Source organism: Mesoplodon bidens (assembly GCF_964165515.1).
Source record: "Mesoplodon bidens genome assembly, chromosome: 17".
NCBI classification, from domain to species: domain Eukaryota; kingdom Metazoa; phylum Chordata; class Mammalia; order Artiodactyla; family Ziphiidae; genus Mesoplodon; species Mesoplodon bidens.
This window is the reverse complement of record NC_138174.1, coordinates 14,397,830-14,424,028: the sequence shown is the minus strand read 5'-3', so window position 1 is coordinate 14,424,028 and position 26,199 is coordinate 14,397,830. Positions and strand designations below refer to the sequence as shown.

The window sequence follows — 26,199 nt, the reverse complement described above, 5'->3', positions numbered from 1 at the left end:
AGAGTGGAGGGGCGGGGGGCAGTGGGAGCGTCCGCGTTCCAGCATTCAGAGGCCCAGCCACCGAGCTGCCCCCAGGGGCCAGCAAGCGAGTGCCAGCGGGACCTCAACACCAGGCTCTCCAGCTGAGGCAATTGAAGTGAGTGGATAATTGCACATAATAGAGTTAAAATATAATTGCCTCATTAAAATGGGTTACTAAATCTCACTGTGCCTGGGTGTGAAAGAGAGAGACGGAGACGCGTGTGTTAAACTGCAAGAAAAACAAAATTGCATAAATGAATGCGAGTGGGAGCGATCTGAGAATGCCTGACTGTGCCACGAGGTCAGAGGAAACCCTGGTGACCATGGGGTCCTCTGAAGGACTGGTGAAGCCCACAGCTGGTAGCTGCTTCAGGCAGTGGTGACTCAGAGCGGGACCAACTAATGGTAAGCAGGTCTCACCTCCTGCTGGGGCATCTCCACTTTGGAAGATAAAGCTCTAGTCTTGTAGAGGAGAGATCCCTGTCCCTCCACTGTCTCCAGAGTTCCTCCTGGTGTGGCTACCCAAGCAAGCTGGACAACTGGCACTTCTGCTTTCCTGGCAGAATTCAGAGCAGGAATGGGAGCCGTCCGCCTGTGTGAGAGGGAAATCTAAGAATCAGAGAATGACTACAGGGGGAAACACCCCCAGGTAGCAGCACAGTCCTTGCCAACCTGTAAGGAAGCCCCTACAAGTGACATCTTCCCCTACTGCCCTGGAAGTGTGCACACAACTCTGGTGAGATCCGTAAACGATCCCCCCACGAACACACAGAGAAATAACACTCTTCTTCCGTCACAGGTGGCCACTGACCACAGTGCTTCCTGCTGTTGCCCCCTCCAAATCCGCCCCCCAAATCACCAATGCCCCATTGAAGAGCTCCTCTAGGGAGAAGACCCCAGCTCCTCGGCACTTTTAGAACATTTTAAAGAAAAAAACAGATATTTGTGAAAATAACTCCAAGTTCTTATTACCCCAAGAGCTGCAAGTGGTCATGCCTCACTTTCTTCTTAAGTTTCTAACATGCATTCAATCTGACAATGAGCACAACTTAGTCCAAAGGAGCAAGTTTAAGTTTTTTCTCAGAACACACACACATTAAAATATCGAGACTAATGACTTATTTTATTCTTTTGCGTTATGCGGGCCTCTCACTGTTGTGGCCTCTCCCATTGTGGAGCACAGGCTCCGGACGCGCAGGCTCAGTGACCATGGCTCACGGGCCCAGCCGCTCCGCGGCATGTGGGATCTTCCCGGACCGGGGCACGAATCCGCGTCCCCTGCATCAGCAGGTGGACTCTCAACCACTGCGCCACCAGGGAAGCCCGACTTATTTTCTTTTTGAGTATTAGAAAGCAGATAAACATTAACAATCTGGTGTCAGTGTCACTAACAAGACCCAAAACCCACTTCAGAATCCTGCAGTCAAGGGGTGTTTAGTGTAGGCGCAGCTTAGGTGAGGGACTGAAGATGCAAACAGAGGGGAAGGGGGGGTGACACACCCCAGCCCTAACCGTGCAGAGAACACTGGGTGTGCCCCATCGCCCTAACCAGCCTGCGTGACTCATCTCTGCTGGAAAGCCCTTGACTTCAAATGCAGATCTGCACTTATACGGACAGATTTGTCTCTATGCATGATTAAACACTCTCTTGATTCCTCAGATAAGTTCAGAAGTGCAAAAGAGGAGGAGGAGAAGCTTTTTAATTACAAGCCAGTCAGCCTGGCAAATAGAACTCTCAACCTGTCCAAGTCCTGGACTTCCGAACCTCGCCAAGATCCCCATCTGCTTCTTCTATGGGGCCTGGGGTGGCGGGTGCTGATTCAAGTTCCCACAGAAAGAATCAGACAGTCTTGGACCAAATGCTTAGCTCTAACAAACAAAGAGCCTCAGTTCTGGATAAAAGTCAAATTGTTAAGAAATTGCACCGCTCTGTTTTTTTTTTTTTTGGGGGGGGGGGGTGATGGTTGTGGGACAGGGCAGGATGGGGAAGTGACAGAACCAGACTTCAGCTCATCCTGATGTAAGTTTGGAGTTACAAATGCTACTCTCATTCCCTGTCTCCCCAGGTTTTGTTGGGTGCAGGCCAGGGCTTGCCTGGATGTCCATAATTTCCCGTGTGGCTCTCCCTCTCCCACCCCCATGCTCAGTTTCCTTGAGTGCCAGGATACTCCAGAGCCTCAGAATGGAGCCCTTGAAATGTTATGAAACAGGAATTGGCAATCCTTTCCTTTCAAGCTGCCAAGCTGGAGAATGGGCTTGTGGGGTATGGAGACACAGGAAAGGTGAATGCAATGTGTCAGCTGGTGTCATGACTCAACTTGTAAGGTGCCTCCAACTGTGCGCCCACCCCTCAAGTGGCAGCCACATGGAGGGCAGATGGGCAAGAAGAGGGGGGACAGAGGCAGTGATGGGGAGAGCGTGTAGAAGCCAGCAGCAGCCGGGTGACAGCTGCTGAGTCTCAGCCAGGCTGGCACGGCGATCAGGAAGCCTGGAGTGCCCCCCTCTGGTAAGTGAGCCAGGGGTTGGTTGCTAAATCCAGTAACAGAACCCTCCCTACAGGCACTTGGCATTTGAGCCTTAATGGTTTTGGCACTTGGCCTAATTGCTCAGAATATGTGCTCAGTTAGATAGAGAATGATTCCTTCATCCCACTCAGTAAGCATCTGCACACAGCACAGAAGCTGTGATATTTCTATTCCAATAAGTCCTTTGCCGACCACCAAAATTCCATGGAAAACTCTCAGAAGCTACTGGATATAAACCAAACTGAATTTTACATTACGTGTGTGCTTCAGGTTATGGAGGATTTTATAAATAGCAGAATGTCCACCAAACAAGAAAACTGCCTCCTTATTTTGTTCAAGAAACCATCTACAATGAATATTACAATGTTCAGTGATAAAAAGGATTCACATTTTATTATCTCAAAAAACTGGGAGCTGGAAACCAGTGTGTTAACGTTTTTATTTACCATAACTCACTTTGAGATGAGGTCATTTTGGTCAATTAAATCAGATTATCTCTAGTATATAAGATATCAAGATCTCTTAGAGATTAAAGTCATAGGCTAGTATTCAAAAACCAGTAAAAGCCAACAGAATCCACGTCACCCAACCCAGGGTTTGAGAGAGAAGGATAGAAGTGAACAATACGAATGTGAGGATTTAGCTGAATTCATCATGGGATCATAGTGACTGGTGCTGCCATCATTTCATACATCAGCTTAATTGGTAAGTCTATAGTTTACGTTTATAACTGCGGAGTAGGACACAGCCAGCGGATGCCAAAGGGGCATGGCAGAAGGAAATCGACATCATCATCAATAATTCTTTTTTTTAGATCTTTTTTTTTTTTTTTTTTTTTTGCGTTTCGCGGGCCTCTCACTGTTGTGGCCTCTCCCGTTGCGGAGCCCAGGCTCCGGACGTGCAGGCTCAGCGGCCATGGCTCACGGGCCCAGCCGCTCCGCGGCATGTGGGATCTTCCCAGACCGGGGCACGAACCCGTGTCCCCTGCATCGGCAGGCGGACTCTCAACCACTGCGCCACCAGGGAAGCCCAAAAATTCTTTTTAAGAAATAAATTTTACTGCCTCATTCCCTTGCTAAAAACTTTAATAGCAAAAATGCAAATAACGTACTTCTAAGTAACTAATGGTTCAAAGAAAAAATTATAATGAATAAAATTTAAATATTGAGAAATAGCTTCAAAGCATATAAAGCATAAACTGACAAAACTAAAAAGAAATATAAGCCAATCCACAATCACAGTTAAAAAACTTAAAAAAAAATATCTCTCAGTAGCTGATACAACATGCAGATCAAAAATCATGACTATAGATGATCTGCACAAGATTAACAATGTTTATCCTCTTAACACATGTGGAACGCTGCACCCAATAACTACAGAACACATCATTTTCAAGTGTAAGGGGGATATCGTTCACTTAAATAGGTCATATGCTGGACCCTAAAGCAAGTATGAACAAATATAAAAGGACTGATATACAATATATATTTCCTGGCTACAGTAGAATTAAGCTCAAAATCAATAATAAAAAGATAACTAGGAAATCTTCATATATTTGTAAATACATTTCTAAATAATACATGAGTCAAAAAAGAAATCACAATGGAAATGAGAGAATACTTTGAAGTGAAAGATAATAAAAATATGACATAAAATGTTATAGATATAGCTAAGTCTGTGTTAGAAGGAAATATAGATGAACATATTTAAGTGAATATATTACAAAAGAAGAAAATTTGAAAACTGATGATATAACTTCCACTTCAAGAAGGTAGAAAAAGGGAATTCCCTGGTGGTCCAGTTGTTAGGACTCCACACTTCCACTGTAGGGGGCATGGGTTGGATCCTTAGATCCTGGAGAACTAAGGTCCTGCAAACTGAGCAGCATGGCCAAAAAAAAAGAAGGTAGAAGAAGGAGAGCAAACAAAATACCAATAAAGTAGTAGGAAGGAAATAATACAGATAAGGAAAAAAATCAACAAAACAGAAAACAAACATAATCAATCACATCAAAAACAGATTCTCTGACAAGACTAGCAAAGTCCATAACTCTTAGCAAGACTAAAAAAGAAACAAAAAAAGAAATAAAGAAAACACAAATTACTATTACCAGGTCCACGGACATTAAAAAAGATAAGAGGATGACAATAAATTCAGATGAAATGGACATATACCTTGAAAAACAGAATTCAACAAAACTAACACAAGAAATAGACCATATGCATAGTCCTATATTTTTAAAACTAATCCTGTAATTTAAACCCTTCCCACAAAGACATCACCAGGTAAGCTGGTTTCACCTGGAATTCCTCTAAACATTTAAGGAAGAAGTAATAACAATTTTACACAAACTATTCCAGACAAGAGAAAAAGAGAAAACACGTCTCACTTTGTTTTAGGAGGTTTGGTTACCAAAACCTGACAAGGACATTGAAAAAAAAAGGAAAATTACAGAGCAATCCTTCTCATGAACATGATGCAAAAATTCTAAATAGAATATTAATAAAACAAATCAAGAGATATATAAAAAGAGATTGTACATTATGCCCATTGGATTTATTCCAGGAAGGCAAGGTTATTTTGACATTTGAAATTCTCCACATTAAGCAAATAATGGGGAGGGGTACCATATGGTTATCTAAGTAGAGAAAATTTTTTTTTGATAATATTCAATACTCATTCATAATTTAAAGTAATTAGAACAGAAGTGAACTTTATTAATTTGATAAAGCTTATCTACAAAATATCTACTAGTGAAAACTTTCCTTCCTTCCCCACATTTTAGAAGGGTGACTACCCTCTAAAGGGTAGTCAAGGGTGACTACCCTCACTGCTTCTATTCAACACTGTAACATCATACTGGTTAAACATTATACAGTACCATAGAGCTAGAAAAATTAAAAGAAGAATCAAAACTCCCATTAATCACCGACTATGTGATGGAATGTATGGATAAAGTTTACAAAAGAATCTACAGATAAAATTTAGAATTAATTGGTAAATTTAGCAAGGTCACTAGTCAACATACAAAAATAAACAAAACTAAATCCAGTGGTTTATACAAAAAGAGAAAATAATATGATCAATTTAGGATTATCCCAGGAATGCAAGAGTTCTTTGTCATCAGGAAAAAAATGAATGTCATTTACCAGATTAACAAGTAAAAGAAAAAAGTCACATGCACATCTCAATAGATTCTGAAAGTCACTTAATAAAATTCAACACTTATTCATAATTAATAACTAAAAGCATGTAAGAATATAAAGAACTTCCTCTCTGATTAAACAACTAAAAACCTAATTCCTAGTGGTGAGATACTGCAAGCATTACCTTTAAAATCAGAATTAAGTGTCTATTATCATTGCTATTAGTTACATCGTGCTAGAGGTTGTAGTCAGCACATTAAGGCAAGGAAAAGAAATAAAGGGCTTATAGATTGCAAAGAAAGAAACAAAAGTGTCATCTAGTCTCAAATAATATAAATGTCTATACAGAAAACCCAAAGTAAAATCACCAGAAATAAAAAGTTAGTTAATGCTTGGATCTAATGTAATCAAAACAGAAAAATCAATTCCATTTCTATACACAGCAACCAATAATTTAAAAATCTAACTTAAAAATAGATAACACTTACACTATAAACAAGACCTATAAGTTTCTTAGGAAAAAATATAACAACATTTTCTTAGATTTATATGGAGAAAATTATAAAAATTTTTCTAAGGGACACTAACCCTACCCTAACTAAATAGGGAAAATTCAACAGGTTCATAAATTGAATTATTTAAGATCATAGAGATATTAATTCTATCCAAATTTATATATAGATTCAAAGTAATCACAACCATATTCCCAATTGCTGTTTGAGAAATATAAAGTTGATTCTAAAACCTAAGTGAAATAGCAAAAAGCCAAGAATGGCCAAAGCACTCTAGGTGAAGAAAATAAAATGGAACACCCTACCTGATATCAAGATTTATTATAAAGCTCTGACAATTCAAGTATCAGTTATTGGTGTGCAGGAATAAATACACCCATGAGAAGAATGCAACAAAGATCCAGAAATGTATCCACATATGTGGAAATTAGATATATGACAGAGATGGCACTAGCCTCACCCCACCATGATGACATACAGAAAGTAGGAAGCAATACTAATTCTGCACCATCCCTTAGGACCTGCGGTTACCAAGAGCAACACCACTGCTAATGATTTACCACTTGCAAAAAGAGAGTCTTTCGGTAAATCATAAGAGTGAATTTGCACATTTTTGGTTTCTGCAAATTCCATCATGGTTTAATATTGTATGATTCATTACCTTAACCTGTTACTACTCAGTGGATAAGTGATTTTCTTCTTTGTAAGATTCAGAATAAAAGCAGGGTACCTTGATGTTTTTCTTTTTGTTGTTTACTTTGTTTTTAACGACAGCCTTTTGGCTTTTGAATGCTTGCTTTGCTTACATCTTTGTTTATGAAAAGGAACTAATACAGTTGTTAAGCAAGAAAGATTCCTGATCTGCTATTAAATACATATTACAAGTCTGTGGAATATTAATCAAATCTTTGGTTTCCTTTTTAAGACATGGCTTCTAAGGCAAGTGCATTTTTCTACCTCAGTTCAGTCCCCATTACCATTTTATATTCCATCAGAGGCCTGGCTAGCAACAGTAGCCAGCTCTTGCCTGAATCCTGCAAACTAGGCTCATACATATGACACCTGTAGAAAGGCTGGGCTCTACAGAGGAGACCTAACTTTTGATGATGGCTTGCATAAGGAAAATCACTCTTGTTCCTTGTCATTTTGCAGTTTGTCGGCAAAAAACTAATGCTTGTTTCCAGGGGAATTTCAAATCTTGACATTAATGGAAATAAAGAGCATACTCAAGTAAATTAATTTCCTGGTGGCAAAGCTATAAACTTTGAAAACTCTAGATTGGCTTGGACTTTCCCTCTTTAAAATACACAATGACAAAACACTTTGTAAAAAAATGATATATCCCCTCAGAGCAAGCAAATATTTCATATGGATATTTTTGGCCCTATCAAAAATTTTCCCCAATTCATCTCATTTTTATAAACTTAGTACAATTTATTTTTACTTATTACGTTATCAGTGCTAGGAAAGTTTTTATTTTTTAATATTCACTGGCATTAATGTTAGTTGAATTTGATAGGCTAGCATGCTGTTATTAATATGATTATTATATTCATTTCATAGCCAATTTATGGTAGTTTTATATTTGGATCCATACAAATAATTATGTTATCCATTTCCAAAAGCACATTCTGAGGAGGAATAAATATGTATTTTCCAGATAGTTGTGCTTAAATACAACTATAGCCCAAAAGTAACCATATGTAGACCTATTTATAATTGTTAACAGCATATTTAACTAATAGGAAAAATAAACTGACCTACGGCAAGTATTCAACATTATTATGTGACTCTGCATTTTACTTATATTTTTATTTAAAAATCCATTATTGTATAAAAGATGAAAACTTGTTGCTTAATACAAGGCCACAAAGATTTACACCTATGTTTCCTTCTCAGAGTTTTAGTTTTTAGCTTTTACATTTAGATCTTCAGTTTTGAGTTGATTTTTGGATATGGTATGAGATATAGGTCCAGCTTCAATCTTTTCCATGTGGCTTTCCAGTTGTTCCAGTGCCATTTGTTAAAAAGACTATTCTTTCCCCATTGAATGGTCTTGGCAGCCTTGTAAAAAATCAGTTGATGATGGATGCACGGGTGTGTTTCTGAACTCTACATTGTCCCATTGAACTATACGTCTCTCCTTATGCTACTATCACACTGTTCTGATTACTGTGGCATTGTAACCAGTTTTGAAACTGGGAAGATTCAAGATTGTTTTGGCTATTCAAGGTCCCCCGTATGGCCATATGAATTTTAGAATCAGCCTGGAACACAAAAAGGCAGATGGAAGTTTGATAGAGTTTGCATTGAATCTATAGATCAATTTGGGGAATATTGCCATCTTAACAATCTTCAGTCTTCCAATCCATGAACATGAAATATCTTTCCATTTATTTAGGGCATCTTTAATTTCTTTCAACAGGGTATTGTAGTTTTCAGTGGAAAAGTATTTCACTTCTTTGCTTAAATCTACTGAGTATTTTATTCTTTGTGGTGCTACCATAAATGGAATTGTTTTCTTATTTTAATTTTCAGATTGTTCATTGCTAATGTTTAGAAATACAAGAGACTTTTGCATACTGATCTTGTATACTGCAACATTGCTACATTGTTTATTAGTTCTTATAGTTTTTTTTATTCTTTAGTATTATATATATATATATATATATATATATATATAGACCATAATCATCAGCAAATAAACATGGTGTTTCTTCTTCCATTTCAATCTGTGTGCCTTTAATATTTTCTTACCTAATTGCTCTGCTAGAATTTCTGGTATAATGTGGAATAGAAGTGGAAAGAGTGTACATCCTTATCTCATTCATAATCTTGGCAGGGGGGAGTCTTCAGTTTTTCATCACTAAGTACAACGTTAGCAGTGTGTTTTTCATAAATGTCCTTTCAGTTGAAGAAATTCTCTTCTATTCCTGGTTTGTTGAGTGTTTTTTTATGTTAGCATGAAAGGGTGTTGGATTTTACTGCATCTGTTGAGGTGATCATGCATTTTTTCCTTCATTTATTCGATTAATATGGTATAGTACATTGACTGACTTTCATGTTAAACTGACCTTGCATCTGGAATAAATCCACTTAATCATAGTATATAATGCTTTAATATGTTGCTAGATTCTGTTTGCTAGTATTTTGTTAAGGATTTTGTGTCAATATTCACAAAGGATATTGGTCTGTAGTTTTCTTGTGGTGCCTTTTCTGGCTTCGTCATACCAATAACAAATACTGGGCTCACAGAATATGTTAGGATGTGCTCCCTGCTCTTCTATTTTTTGGAAGAATTTGATAAGAATTAGTGTTAATCCTTCAAACATTTGGTAGAATTCACCAGTGAAGACATCTAGTCCTGGGCTTTTTTTAAAATTAGAGGTGTTTTTATTATTGCCTCAGTCTCTTTGCTATAGGTCTCTTCAGATTTTCTATTTCTTCCTGAGTCAGTTTAGATAGTTTGTTTTTTTATAATATTTGTCCATTTCATCTATATTATCTGTTGACATGTATTTATTTGTAGTATTGTTATCATTTTTATTTCTGTGAGGTAGTAATATCCCTTCTTTTCATATCTGATTTTAGTAATTTTGTGTCTTTTCTTTCTTTGTCCAGCTAAAGGGTAGTCAATTTTTTAAAAAAAAGTTTTCAAAGAACCAACTTTTCTGTTCTGTATTTTCCTGTATTTTTAAATATATAAACACCTCTCTACATGCAATACTGATTGGTCAGCACATCCAGTAACTGAAATAACATTATTCTTAACATGATGAGCAGGGACCACTCCTAGAAACTTCTTCTTACATGTCTTTAAACACCTGTCTGCATGCATTACACAATGGTCAGCCCATACATTCTCAGAAATAACGCCCTTTTCAACATGCAATTTTTGAAACATCTTTTTTACATGTGTACTCAAACACATCTGTACATGCATTACAGAATGGTTAGCGCATCCATTTGCTGAAATAACACTGTTACTTCTCTGTTCTATATTTTCTTCTGTCTGCTATAATCTTTACTATTTCCTTCTTCTTGCTTTCCGTTGTTTGCTTTTCTTTCCCTAGTTTTTTTTTTTTTTTTTTTTTTTTGTGGTGCACAGGCTTCTCACTGTTGTGGCCTCTCCCATTGTGGAGCACAGGCTCCGGACGCGCAGGCTCAGCGGCCATGGCTCACGGGCCCAGCCGCTCCACGGCATGTGGGATCCTCCCAGACCGGGGCAGGAACCCGTGTCCCCTGCATCGGCAGACGGACTCCCAACCACTGCGCCACGAGGGAAGCCCAAGAGCTACTTTTACTTTTCCCTAGTTTTTTAAGGTATAAAGGTAGGTTTTTAGTTTATTTTTCTTTAATGTAGGCTATAAATTTCCCTCTGAGCACTGTTTTTGCTGTATCCCATAAGAATTGATATGCTGTTTAATACCAAACTTTTATCTCAAAGTTTTCTCTAATTTCCTTATTTCTTCTTTGACCCATTGGTTATTTAAGAGTATGCTATTTAATTTCCACATATTCATTTTCAAAATTTCCTTTTGTTATTGATTTCTAATTTCATGTCATTGTGGCTGGAGAACACACTTTAATCTTTGTAAATTTACTGAGACTTGTATTGTGGCCTAACATGTGGTCTTAGATAATACAGCATGTGCCCATGAGAGGGCTGTATACTCTGTTGCTGGATGGAGTGTTCTGTAGATGTCTATTAAATCTAGTTGGTTTATAGGGTTGCCCATGTCTTCTATTTCCTTGCTATTCTTTATTTCTTTGCTAATTTGAGTTACTGTCTAGTACCCTTTCATTTCAGCTTCAAGAACCCATAACCATTCATGTATGGTATGATTGTTTTTTTATCTTAGAATGTCTTACTTTCTCCTATATTTTCAGTTTTGCTGGATATAGAATTCCAACAGTTGTTCTTCCATCATTTTGAATATGTCATCCAGTGCTTTCTGGCCTCTGTGGTTTCTGATGAGAAATCAGGTGTTATTGGGGATCACTTGCAAATGATGAGTTCTCTCTCTTGCTTTCAAGATTCCTTCTTGGTCTTTGGCTTTTGATAGTTTGTGATGTGTCTTGATGTATTTCTTTGAATTTATCCTACATAGAGCTTGGTGAATTTCTTGAGTGTGTGTATTAAGGTTTTCATTAAATTTGCAAAGTTTCCTGCCAATATTTCTTCAGATATTCTTTTGGTCCTTTTCTCCCTCTTTTTTCTTTCTGAGACTCCCATTGTGTGAATATTGTTGATAATATCCCAAAGGTCTCTGAGGTTCTGTTCCTTCTCTTTTCTTTCTGTTCCTCAGACTGGATAATCTCAATTGACCTTTCTTCAAGTTTGCTGACATTTTTTTTCTGCCTGCTCAAATCTGATGAACTCCTATAGTGAATTTTTCATTTCAGTTAATATACTTTTCAACTGCAGAAGTTTTTCTATAATTTTTATAAAATTATGGCTAAATTATTTTTGATTATAAATTTATAACTATAAAAACATCCTTTTTGAAATTTCTCCCTCTTTATTGATATTCTCTATTTGGTAAGATATTGTTCTCATACTTACTTTCAGCCCTTGAACATATTTAAAAGAGATGTTTTAAAGTCTTTTGTCTAGTAAGTCTAACATCTGGGCTTCTTCAGGGACAGCTTCTATTGACTGTTTTTTTTTTCCTTCTGTGTATTGGCCATACTTTGAGCACCTTGCCTTTTTTTTTCTTCTTGAAGCATAAGCATTTTTAATATTATGATGTGACCATTCTGTTGGGAAATCAGATTTTCTCACCCCATCCCTCAGAGTCTGCTGTTGGTGCTTTTCGTGGTTGCTATTGCATGTTTCAGTGACCTTCCTGAACTAATTTTGTAAAATCTATATTCTTTTGTTGTGCATGACCAGTTAAAGTGGTCCATTAGCTTAGTTGTCAGCTAATGACTGGAGATTTCAATGTCTGGAACCAAAAAAATCTCCCAGTCTTTGCTGAGATGTTGTGAGAGTTGGGGCATTCCTTCAACATTCAGCCAGGTAGCTTCTAACTTTACTTCAGCCTTCACTTTCTGCTTCCACAAAGCCTCAAGGTTACCCAGAGGTGAGTGCTTAGGGTCTTTCTGGTCTTTCTTGAGCATGCACAGTGCTAGACATGTGCACTAGATTTCTAGATTGCCAAGAATGTCAGAGTGTTTCAAAACCCTTATTAAGTATTTCATTTCTAACTTTTCTTCCCAAGCTTTTACCTTAGTCTACCATTTCTCCTAACTTCAGGCAGCAGAGAAGTGTCCTCCCCTTGACTGGCCCCTCCCCTCAACTGGCCCCTCCCCCTGGGTAGTGGCTTTAGCACTGGGCGAGTTCCAAGTTAGGCAAGAGAAAAATAAGCTTTTCAAATGGGTCTCCCAGGGAGGCAAGTCAAGTAAGGACAATCTTTGCAAACGTGGTCCATTCTGCTTTCTCCAGTACCAGGAAATGTGCGATGCTATTTTCAAGGCTATTGCTGAGTTTGGGAGCAAAGTATAGGACTTGCCTAAGTTAAATACCACAAAGCATACCAAGACTCAGCTTGTTTTGCTTAGTTTTTTAATAAGCACAATCTAACTGCTATTAGTTTTTAGTTGGTTTCTAGAATTCTGAAAAAGTTGATCTTGACAGTTTTTGAAGGCCAGTTTTATTGTTTCTTTTAGGGAGAGGCAGAATTTTGGAATTCCTTAATCCAACGTTTTTGTTGATGTCCCCAACCTATAAGACAATTTTGCATCTTAATCAAATAGCTAATTAATGTAACCCAGTCATTATGATCATCAAAGAATTAAAAATGTATGGTTGTGTTTTAAAACTTTCTTTTCTATGCTCTCAGCCTCTTCAACCTCAAGTACATACATGTGGCTTTCATAAAAAATGATGTTAGTTCATTTTTTCCTCTTACCTACATGCACAAACACCCTATCAAACTGCATTGTGTCTACTTATAATACATGTGATATCTGTGCAAGACAGGGAATTCAATGACAGAAGCACATCTTAGTGGTCTTTTAAAACCTTGTTGCTTATCACAGAGACTGCCCCAGTTGGTACATAATAAATGTGTTTAATAACAAGCACAATGAAAAATATTAGCTAACACGTATTGAGTTCTAACTTTACCCCAGGCCCTGTGTTAAACAATTTTTTTAAACTCTTTTTAAAATTGTGGAATATATAGACAAGAGTTCACGTCACGTATATGTAAATTTTAGAAAATAACAAAATGAATATACATATGCCAACACTCCATTGTGAGAACAGAAGATTAGTAACTTCTAAAGATCCTGTGAGATAATCTTGAATTCCGTGTTAATCATTTCCTATACTTCCTTATAGCTTTACCACATGTGTATCCATGAATAATGTATACATTTGTTTTATCTTTTATCTTAAAATTCTATAAATGGACTCATACTATATTATTCTGTGATTTTTTTTTTTTGTTCAACATTATGTATTTGGAAATTACTTCATTTTTCACTACTGTAGAGTATTCCACTATATGGATAGACCTAAGGACGTGAGCTAATAGCAGTCAGAAAAGGCCAGGCTATGGTGAGATAATAAAAAACTCCTAAGGCAAGGAAAAAAATTTGAGGATCAAGCCCTAGAGTATGCGAAATTTTAAAGGTCACAAAGAGGCAAAAGAACCAGGGAAGGAGGTTGAGAGGGGTTTGGCTAATGAAGTGGAAGGAAAACTAGCAGAAAGTTGTGCTGTGAAAGCCTAGGGAGTATAGTATTTCAGACATAAGTGTGTGGAATACTATTGAAAGTTTAATAAAATAAGGAATGAGAAGAAACCATTGGATTTGACAACATAAAATACTACGGAGATCTCATCAGGGTTAGTTGTGTTGTAGTGGTGACGCTGAAGCCATATGGGGCTAATTTAAGACATAATGGCAGCAGAAATATAAGACAGCATGCATAGATGATCATAAAAAAAAACAGCTGAGAAATGGAGGTGTGAGGATCTGGGAGGTAGGAAGTTTTAAAAAATACTAGCAACACTAGAGCATTGTGTATGCTGTTGAGAATAATCCTACAGAGAAGTCACAAGTTGCTGAAGCAAAAGAGAGGGATAACTCAGAAACATCTCTGAGAAGGTGAGAGAATGGAGTCCAGAGTCCAGATGAAGGGAACAGCCTGTCACAGGAGGAGGGGGACTGTCTCCAACACAAAAGGAGGAAAGATGAAGATGAGTGCAATATATGAGGGTAGAAAAATGCAGATTAGCCTAACAGCTGTTTTCTCAATTAATTATGAAGGTCATTAACTAAGTGAAGGTGGAAAAGTCATCTTGAAAAGTGGGGAGGTGAGTTTACCAGAGACAGAGTAGAACTACAAAGCAATATTCAGTGCCATATGAAGACTGTGATCATGAATTTAAAAAGTCAATCAGTCTATTTGTGTGATTTTTCTCAGTAAATATTCACCTGTTCAAGTACAAGCACAAAGAAAGAAATGGAAACGTTCAATCAGAGAGGGTTTTGGTCAGGCAAATACCTTTTCTCTCTGAAGGAAAGGCTGACACGCATTACCTAAGGTTATACTTACTCCATCTCAAAATAGTTCAAGATGCAAACTATGAACTAAATAGCAAATACAGTGTTAAGCTAATGAATTAACACTTACAATGGTTTATTTTAACTAAGTTTTCAAGATCACACTGATATCACATTCTGCTCATCAATCTTTCATTGGTTATCTCAATTTGGTTATCTAATTGGTTATCTCAGATGCATAAAAATACTGCAATGATTGCTGCTCTAAAAACAGTTTAATATTTTATTTGAAAATATTAGGTAAAAAACTAAATATACTTTTTTCCTAGAAATCAAAGGAATTCAAGTAAGTAAGCAATCTTTTCTCATGATATAAATTATATAAAATTTAAGCTCTTGATTTATATCATACTTTATTTTCTATCTTTTATATATCACATATACTCATTGAAGGAAAAAGACTAAAAATACAGATTAAATACCAAAAGAGATGAAACATAATCAATCACTCTTGCTCCAAAAAAATCATATTTCAGATAAATGAACATGCCATGTTCTATAAATACTAATTTGTTATATATTCTGTATTTGCTATATAAATAGTAATTTTATCTTACTACTTTTCAAAATATTTTAACCTAGTCAATTTTTTCCTTATGCCTCATTTTCTCATTTATAATTTAGAGACTTAGCTCTTTTTATGGATTTACCAGAAATTAAGATATTTTGCTAATAAAAATCTGTCCTCAAAATCTTACCAACAAAGTCAAAGTCAAGTCACATCAAACACATTTAGATGTTTTTTTTTTTTTTAAAAAAAACAAAAACAAAAACAGTGATTTTGAATCTTACTCTTGGTACAGTTCTAAAGTCAGAGCCCAAACAAGGGGCCACAACAGGGCTAGACATAATGTCAATTAGCAATTGCTACTCTGGCATTTTTCCTGCAGGGTTAGAGTATACCTTATTTCTTTGGTTTGAACACCAAAGTGTGTAGATGGTTGAAGTTAGAGTCCACATTGTACCACAAATATTCTTTTTTAAACACTAGATTTACACGCAGCACAGGATGCCTACATCCCATATGAAGTGCCAAACTTCACCTTGAATTCAGTCTAGGGCAGACACAGAGTAGAAGTCACCTTTAAATTACTTCTCCTCTTTTCCTATTTTTGCTGAACGTACATTTCTGCTCCTCAGTTTAAGTATACCTACTCACAATATCTAGCAAAAAAGCAAATGAATTTTTAGGTAAAGAGATTTATTAGGTCATATCTTCAAACTAATTCCTAAGTTTATTTTTTAATGTACAGTTAATTTAGAACTAATCTTGTAAAAAAAAAAATCCCTCAAACCTCTCATACTACTCTTTTCCCACGTATTTATATTCCAGAATTGAGGGGAACTGCAGAGCTGGAGAGACGTGGAGTGCAGATACAGAGCAATGCCAACTCAGGTCAACACGTGTTACTTACTTTCACTTTACAGTGACCAAAGCAAAGCAATTATTGGGAGCTGCATTCTTATGATACAAAGAAAACTGTAACCATCAAATTTCAAAGTAAAGATTAAAAGACTAAAAACCAAGAAAACCATTAGTGTTTTAGGAATGCAATATTTTGCTAACATATTCAAAGATAATCAGGAGAGAAGTGTCTGCACTTGCTGCGGCGATCGGTGTAGAATGCTCTCTGGATCTTTGTATTCATTGACTGGATTCAGCACAGCTGCATACATTTCACCATAGGCTCTGCAGACTAATTCTGTAGACTGTTTTATGATCTGCTCTCTATTGATAAACAAACAAAATGTGAACACATAATCTGAGAATGAAACACTAAGCATTGTAAGAAAGCTCCATACATGAACCAACGAATTTTGTTTTCATAATTATCACATATATATTATTAAAAACCATTGTACAACTACATAAGTTAGTTATTTTGGTTTGGGGATAAAAGGTTTTTTTACATTTATTATTTCTTTATTAAATCTTCTCCATTAGTATGCAGGTTGCAGGAGGGCAGGAGCTGTGTTTTGTTCACTGCCTTATCTTTAGGGCTAGAACAGTGCCTGATATACTGTGGATTACTAAACAAGAAACAGAAACCGTGACCCACCATCAATGTACTGATTTTGCAAACATGACTGATAACACATTAACCTTAAAGAGGCTTATAATTATTCAAATTTATCAATACTTCAAATCTCAGAATACCTTACAATATACTGTCCTTTCACCTATAGCTCCTCAAATTTATCAATACTTCAAATCTCAGAATAACTTACAATATACTGTCTTTTCACCTATAGCTCCTACACTAATAACCATATCTCCTAGATTTCTTATCTCTCGCAGAAATGTGACACTTGCTACAACAAATCACAGCATTTTCAGATACACATTTCTACATAAGTACATAAAAGAATAGAAATAGTTTAAAAAAAACTGAAGCAAATGTTTTTAGAAAATAATAACACTGGGCTCATTAAATCTGCATTAACCCCTTATGTTTTCATGACATTTACTTCATCATCCTCAGCTACTTCTATTTCTATATACCTACTGATGAAAACATATTTTTCTGATTTTTATAACTAAATTAAAAATGTGTCTTTAAAGCTTTACTCCCAAACCTACTTCCCTATGTCTCCTGCTTCTGTCAATGGCATAACTATGTCTCATCACCTCAGTTCAGGCCCTAACAAACTTTTGTTGCCTGGAGTATCTAAGAAAAACTCCTACCCAGTCTTTCCCCATCCAGTCTGTTCCCCATGTAACATATCATGAGCACTGCTCTTAGATTAATCTTTCTAAAGCAAACCTTTTATCGTGTCTCCCCCCTACCCAGGGCCTTTCTTCAAGGAGGTTCCATGGCTTCTTCTGGTTTCAGAGAAATCAAAATTCCTTACCCTATCACTCAGAACCCTTTATAACACCTTCTGCATCACTACTCTAATGCTGCAATCCAGCACAACTCCTGACTGTTCTATCTGCCCTGCTCTTCCTGACCTCAATTCCCTTGCTTACTCACGTACCTCCATTTGCATAGAATGTCTGTCTCATCCACTTTAAATGCCCTTAATTCTCAGTAAAAATGTACTCTCTCATCCAAGAAGCCTCTCTGATCTTCTGAGCTAGAAATAATCCATTTTTAGAACATCCATGACCAAACTAATACATCTGTAAAATTATCTTCAGAAATAAGTGGATCTGTGGTCTAAAAAAGAACAAAACTAGTTAGATGGAAAGAGAAGGGGAGTCCACTTGGATCTTGAGTCATCAGCACACTGTTCTCATGGGGTCTCAAACTCTTGATTTAAGCAACTTTGATTTGTTGGAGCAACCTAACGTTTTCCCCAAATTGCTAAAGCTCCCAAAATGAGACTGGGTAGAAGGAAGATATGCTGAGCAAATTTTCTGAGCAGAGTGGAGTAATGCTATTGGCTGTACCACCTTTTTGTTGGAAGGGAGGATGGTAGAAACTGGTTTGGAAATCTACTTATCCAGATGAGGCTTTGAGATTTTTTTTTAATCTGTTGATTAGTGATTGTTTCTATAATTAACTGAGCCTAACAATAAATGCAACAAAATGACATAAAAGTTATTTTCCATAAATGATATAGCTGAAAATACTCTAACTAGCATTTGAAAAATCTGTTAACTATACACTCGATACCCATTTTGCAAGAAGTTAAATAATGGCTTTTATCTTTTTTATTCCAGTTTTATTGAGATATAATTGACATACAGCACTGTATAAGGTGTACAACATAATGATTTGATTTACATCCATCATTAATGATTATCACAATAACTTTAGTGAACATCCATCATCTCATATAGGTTGAAAATTAAAGAAATAAAATTCTTTTTCTTGTGATGACAACTTTTAGGATTTACTCTTAACAACTTCCATATATAATCAGCAGTGTTAATTATATTTATCATGTTGTACATTACATCCCTGGTACTTTAAATAATGGGTTTTAGCTACAGCACTTTTAGTTCTTTACTAAAAGCAGTAAGATGTTTTATTTGAATTGTTGTATTTTATTTTTTATTGAAGTGTAGCAGATTTACAATGCTGTCGCAATCTCTGCTATACAGCACAGTGACGTTTACACATAGATTCTTTTTGTAATATTCTTCTCCATTATGGTTTATCCCAGGAGACTGGATATAATTCTCTGTGCTATAAACTTGGACTTTGTTGTTTACCCATTCTAAATGTAATCGTTTGCATCTACCAGCCCCAAATTCCCAGCCCATCCCTCTCCCTCCCCTTCTAAAAGCAGTAAGATTTTTGGAGGTGTAGAAGGCATTCATTACTCACACCTCATACTCTAAAATCTACACTCAGTCTGAACACAGTGTATACTTATGCTACGTAAGGAATACACAAACAGGGCTACTCCTTCTCACAAGAAGTTTAAAATCAGAATAAGGTACAATAATGAATATTAAACACATTTTTTAAAAATCCAGAGGAGAGAGCAGAAGCAAGAAAAACTACAATCCCGCAGCCTGTGGAACAAAAACCACATTCACAGATAGATAGACAAGATGAAAAGGTAGAGGGCTATGTACCAGATTAAGGAACAAGATAAAACCCCAGAAACACAACTAAATGAAGTGGAGACAGGCAACCTTCCAGAAAAAGAATTCAGAATAATGATAGTGAAGATGATCCAGGACCTCGGAAAAAGAATGGAGGCAAAGATCGAGAAGATGTAAGAAATGTTTAATGAAGACCTAGAAGAATTAAAGAACAAACAAACAGAGATGAATAATACAATAACTGAAATGAAAACTACACTAGAAGGAGTCAACAGCATATTAACTGAGGCAGAAGAATGGATAAGTGACCTGGAAGACAGAATGCTGGAATTCACTGCTGCGGAACAGAATAAAGAAAAAAGAATGAAAAGAAATGAAGACAAGCCTAAGAGACCTCTGGAACAACATTAAATGCAACAACATATGCATTATAGGGGTCCCAGAAGGAGAAGAGAGACAGAAAGGACCAGAGAAAATATTTGAAGAGATTATAATCGAAAACTTCCCTAACACTGGAAAGGAAATAGCCACCCAAGTCCAGGAAGCGCAGAGAGTCCCATACAGGATAAACTCAAGGAGAAACATGCCGAGACACATAGCAATCAAACTGGCAAAAATTAAAGACAAAGAAAAATTACTGAAAGCAGCAAGGGAAAAATGACAAATAACATACAAGGGAACTCCCATAACGTTAACAGTTGATTTCTCAGCAGAAACTCTATAAGCCAGAAGGGAGTAGCATGATATACTTAAAGTGATGAAAGGGAAGAACTTACAACCAAGATTACTCTACCCAGCAAGGATCTCATTCAGATTCGATGGAGAAATCAAAAGCATTACAGAGAAGCAAAAGCTAAGAGAATTCAGCACCACCAAACCAACTCTACCACAAGTGCTAAAGGAACTTCTCTAAGTCGGAAACACAAGAGAAGAAAGGACCTACAAAAACAAATCCAAAACAATTAAGAAAATGGTCATAGGAACATATATATCGATAATTACCTTAAACATGAATGGATTAAATGCTACAACCAAGAGACACAGACTTGCTGAATGGATACAAAAGCAAGACCCATATATATGCTGTCTACAAGAGACCCACTTCAGACCTACGGACACATACAGACTGAAAGTGAGGGGATGGAAAAAGATATTCCATGCAAATGGAAATCAAAAGAAAGCTGGAGTAGCAATACTCATATCAGATAAAATAGACTTTAAAATAAAGAATGTTACAAGAGACAAGGAAGGACACTCCATAATGATCAAGGGGTCAATCCAAGAAGATATAACAATTATAAATATATATGCACCCAACATAGGAGCACCTCAATACATAAGGCAAATGCTAACAGCTATAAAAGAGGAAATCAACAGTAACACAATAATAGTGGGGGACATTAACACCTCACTTACACAAACGGACAGATCATCCAAAATGAAAATAAATAAGGAAACAGAAGTTTTAAATGACACAACAGACCAGATAGATTTAATTGATATTTATAGGACATTCCATCCCAAAACAGATTACACTTTCTTCTCAAGTGTGCACAGAACATTCTCCAGGATAGATCACATCTTGGGTCACAAATCAAGCCTCAGTAAATTTAAGAAAACTGAAATCATATCAAGCATCTTTTCTGACCACAACACTATAAGATGAGAAATCAATTACAGGGGAAAAAACGTAAAAAACACAAACACATAGAGGCTAAACAATACATTACCAAATAACCAAGAGATCACTGAAGAAATCAAAAAATACCTAGAGACAAATGACAATGAAAACACGATGATCCAAAACCTATGGGATGCAGCAAAAGCAGTTCTAAGAGGGAAGTTTATACCTATACAAGCCTACCTCAAGAAACAAGAAAAATCTCAACCAATCTAACCTTACACTAAAGGAACTAGAGAAAGAAGAACAAACAAAACCCAAAGTTAGCAGAAGGAAAGAACACATAAAGATCAGAGCAGAAATAAATGAAATAGAAACAAAGAAAACAATAGCAAAGATCAATAAAACTAAAAGCTGGTTCTTTGAGAAGATGAACAAAATTGATAAACCATTAGCCAGACTCATCAAGAAAAAGAGGGAGAGGACTCAAATCAGTAAAATTAGAAATGAAAAAGGAGAGGTTACAACAGACACCGCAGAAATACAAAGCATCCTGAGACTACTACAAGCAACTCTATGCCAATAAAATGGACAACCTGGAAGAAATGGACAAATTCTTAGAAAGGTATAACCTTCCAAGACTGAACCAGGAAGAAATAGAAAATATGAACAGACAAATCACAAGTAAGAAAGTGAAACTGTGATTAAAAATCTTCCAACAAACAAAAGTACAGGACCAGATGGCTTCACGGGTGAATTCTATCAAACATTTAGAGAAGAGCTAACACCCATCCTTCTCAAACTCTTCCAAAAAATTGCAGAGGAAGGAACACTCCCTAACTCATTCTATGAGGCCACCATCACCCTGATACCAAAACCAGACAAAGACACTAGAAAAAAAGAATATTACAGACTAATATCACTGATGAATATAGATGCAAAAATCCTCAACAAAATACTAGCAAACAGAATCCAACAACACATTAAAATTTAATTGATATTTATAGGATTAAAAGGATCATACACCATGATCCAGTGGGATTTATCCCAGGGATGCAAGGATTCTTCAATACATGCAAATCAATCAATGTGATACACCATATTAACGAATTGAAGAATAAAAACCATATGATCATCTCAATTGATGCAGAAAAAGCTTTTGACAAAATTCAACACCCGTTTATGATAAAACTCTCCAGAAAGTGGGCATAGAGGGAACCTACCTCAACATAATAAAGGCCATATACGACAAACTCACAGAAAACATCATTCTCAATGGTGAAAAACTGAAAGCATTTCCTCTAAGATCAGGAACAAGACAAGGATTTCCACTCTCACCACTATTATTCAACATAGTTTTGGAAGTCCTAGCCATGGCAATCAGAGAAGAAAAAGAAATAAAAGGAATACAAATTGGAAAAGAATAACTAAAACTGTCACTGTTTGCAGATGACATGATACTATACATAGAGAATCCTAAAGGTGCCACCAGAAAACTACTAGAGCTGATCAATGAATTTGGTAACGTTGCAGGATACAAAATTAACGCACAGAAATCTCTTGCATTCTTACACACTAATGGTGAAAAATCTGAAAGAGAAATTAAGGAAACACTCCCATTTACCACTGCAACAGAAAGAATAAAATACCTAGGAATAAACCTACCTAGGGAGACAAAAGACCTGTATGCAGAAAACTATAAGACACTGATGAAAGAAATTAAAGATGATAGCAACAGATGGAGAGATATACCATGTTCTTGGATTAGAAAAATCAATATTGTGAAAATGACTATACTACCCAAAGCAATCTACAGATTCAATGCAATCCCTATCAAATTACCAATGGCATTTTTTACGGAACTAGAACAAAAAATCTTAAAATTTGTATAGACACACAAAAGACCCCGAATAGCCAAAGCAGTCTTGAGGGAAAAAAAACGGAGCTGGAAGAATCAGACTCCCTGACTTCAGACTATACTATAAAGCTACAGTAATCAAGACAACATGGTACTGGCACAAAAACAGAAACATAAATCAATGGAACAAGATAGAAAGCCCAGAGATAAACCCACGCACCTATGGTCAACTAATCTATGACAAAGGAGGCAAGGATATACAATGGAGAAAAGACAGTCTCTTCAATAAGTGGTGCTGGGAAAACTGGACAGCTAAATGTAAAAGAATGAAATTAGGACACTCCCTAACACCATACACAAAAATAAACTCAAAATGGATTAGAGACCTAAATGTAAGACCAGACACTATAAAAGTCTTAGAGAAAAACATAGGAAGAACACTCTTTGACATAAATCAGAGCAAGATCTTTTTTGATCCACCTCCTAGAGTAATGGAAATAAAAACAGAAATAAACAAATGGGACCTAATGAAATGTCAAAGCTTTTGCACAGCAAAGGAAACCATAAACAAGATGAAAAGACAACCCTCATGATGGGAGAAAATATTTGCAAACGAATCAACGGACAAAGGATTAATCTCCAAAATATATAAACAGCTCATGCAGCTCAACATTAAAAAAACAAACAACCCAATCCCAAAATGGGCAAAAGACCTAAATAGACATTTCTCCAAAGAAGACATACAGATGGCCAAGAAGCACATGAAAAGCTGCTCAACATCACTAATTATTAGAGAAATGCAAATCAAAACTGCAATGAGGTATCACCTCACACCAGTTAGAATGGGCATCATCAGAAAATCTACAAACAACAAATGCTGGAGAGGGTGTGGAGAAAAGGGAACCCTCTTGCACTGCTGGTGGGAATGTAAATTGATAAATCCACTATGGAGAACAGTATGGAGGCTCCTTAAAGAACTAAAAACAGAATCACCATATGACTCAGCAATCCCACTACTGGGCATATACCCAGACAAAACCATAATTCAAAAAGACACATGCACCCCAATGTTCATTGCAGCACTATTTACAATAGCCAGGTCACGGAAGCAACCTAAATGCCTGTCAACAGACGAATGGATAAAGAAAATGTGGTACATGTATACAAATGGATTATTACTCAGCCATAAAAAGGAACATAACTGGGTCATTTGTTGAGAGCTGGATGGATCTAGAGACTGTCATACAGAGTGAAGTAAGTCAGAAAGAGAAAAACAAATATCGTATATTAACGCATATATGTGGAACCAAGAAAAATGGTACAGATGAACCGGTTTTCAGCGCCAAAATAGAGACACAGATGTAAAGAACAAACGTGTGGACACCAAGAGGGGAAAATGGCGGGAGGATGGGCGTGGGGGGGGGTGATGAATTGGGCCATTGGGATTGACATGTATACACTGATGTGTATTAAATTGATGACGAATAAGAAAAAAGAAAACAAAAGTGCTCATAACTTAATAAGAAAAAAAATCCAGAGGATAGAAATGCAATGGAAATAGACATTCTCCAAGTGAATCTGAGTCAAATCCGAAGTGTAAAGAGCAAGAACTGTGCCTATAGTGATTCCATATTTCTGGACAAATGTTAAGAGTTCATTTATCACTACCAAAGCCAGGTACATGTCCATACACTCATGTTCATTAAAATCTTTCTAATGAATTATATATGGTAGAGATAAAATGGAATAGTGAAGGAGATTACTGTCAGAAGATCTTGACTCTAGTTGAAGTTCTGCTACTTACTGCTGCCTTGAACAAGTAATTTAACCATTCCAGGACTTAATTTCACTATTGTAAAACAAAATACTGACCTCGATAATCTTTACAAGACACTTCCAGCTTTAAAATTATATCATTTCATTGAGAGTTAAGAGCATTTTAATGAACTGTGGTTAAAAAATCTCTATGTGTTTATTTACACCCATACATACACATATACATACAGACACACACATTACTTTGGAGAATTCGGTTCCCTAAACAATGAGTTGTAGTAAGCATATCAGTTATTTGTATAAAAATGGGTGGTGTTTCTAAAGTGCTAAAGCAATTTTCTTGCCATTTTGCTATCTCCTCCTTCTTATTTATAATGCTAATTACTATGTAAGTTCATCCTTTATGTGAAAAAGTATACACATGTATCTGTATATCTGCCTGCCTGCCTGGTGTCATGGCCCAAATTATTCACTAATACCATGTACGAAATACAGAGTTCAAATAATGATAAATCATTACAGTGACAAATAAAATCAATATTCAAAATAGAAAAATTCAGGAATTCTATAAATACAAAATGACCAGAAAATCATCTCAGTCTAGTCATGTGCTTCTGAAAACGTGGAATGTCCTTATCTACTGATCACTTCGTCTACAGGTAAAGAATAGCAGTACCTTTTTTTTCCTTTAAGTCATGTATGTTATTTTCCAGCATGGGTACCCACCTCAGATTTTACTTTCTGTATTTTGATCAATCACAGCCAATCACATAGCTGATGGACAGAGTACATTTAGAACTGTTTCTCTATGTCAAAATTCTAAAGGTAAGTTCTGCTTTTCACATGACCAACAGATATGCAAAAGGCCAGTTAAAATGGAAAAGCAAAATCTGAATGCAAGCCAACATTCATCTATAAAGTTAGACGATTAATTTTCTTGGTCTCTTTACTACCATAAAATTCTCATAGTAATTTCAAAAAATTTAAAATCATGACTCATACAAATAATGTCAAAAATTTAATAACTCAATGAGGAGATTACTAAGATGGTAAAGCTGGTTAAAACATTCTGAGGAACTGGTCATTTACAGGTATTTAAAAAGGAAGGTTAGAATAAATTAAGTTACATATAAAATGAGTTAACGTACCATGGAGCAAGAAAAAACACAGGACATGGAAAACCATGGAACCTTTATTCAATAGTAAACAGAGAATCAAACAAGGTGCATTCCTCTAAATAATTAAATAATTTTTGATGGACCTGTTAACAATGTTTCAGTATGACACTGAAAAGACATGCTGGGGCTTCCCTGGTGGTGCAGTGGTTAAGAATCTGCCTGCCAATGCAGGGGACATGGGTTTGAGCCCTGGTTCGGGAAGATCCCACATGCCGTGGTGCAACTAAGCCCATGCAGCACAACTCCTGAGCCTGCGCTCTAGAGCCCGTGAGCTACAACTACTGAGCCCACATGCCACAACTACTGAAGCCCACGCACCTAGAGCCCGTGCCTGGCAACAATAGAAGCCACCGCAATGAGAAGCCCGCACACCGCAAAAAAGAGCAGCCCCCTCTCGCCGCAACTAGAGAAAGCCTGCGCACAACAACGAAGACCCAACAAAGCCAAATATAACTAAATAAATTAATTAATTAAAAAAAAAAGA

The 26,199-nt window shown here is 36.5% G+C and overlaps 1 protein-coding gene across 2 annotated transcripts in view; it reads right to left on the bottom strand.

The window, feature by feature from the left end:
* Positions 1–13,260: 13,260 nt before the first annotated feature.
* The window catches only part of COG6 (component of oligomeric golgi complex 6), a 63,236-nt gene continuing 50,297 nt past the window's right edge, over positions 13,261–26,199 (bottom strand). The window contains exon 19 of one of the 2 annotated variants that reach the window (XM_081215020.1): positions 13,261–16,510. In XM_081215020.1, the coding sequence (XP_081071146.1) occupies positions 16,363–16,510 (148 nt within the window). In that variant the 3' untranslated portion in view covers positions 13,261–16,362. Of the gene's footprint in view, positions 16,511–17,763; positions 17,943–26,199 lie in introns of those variants that run through there. The other variant, XM_081215021.1, reaches the window with a different exon arrangement.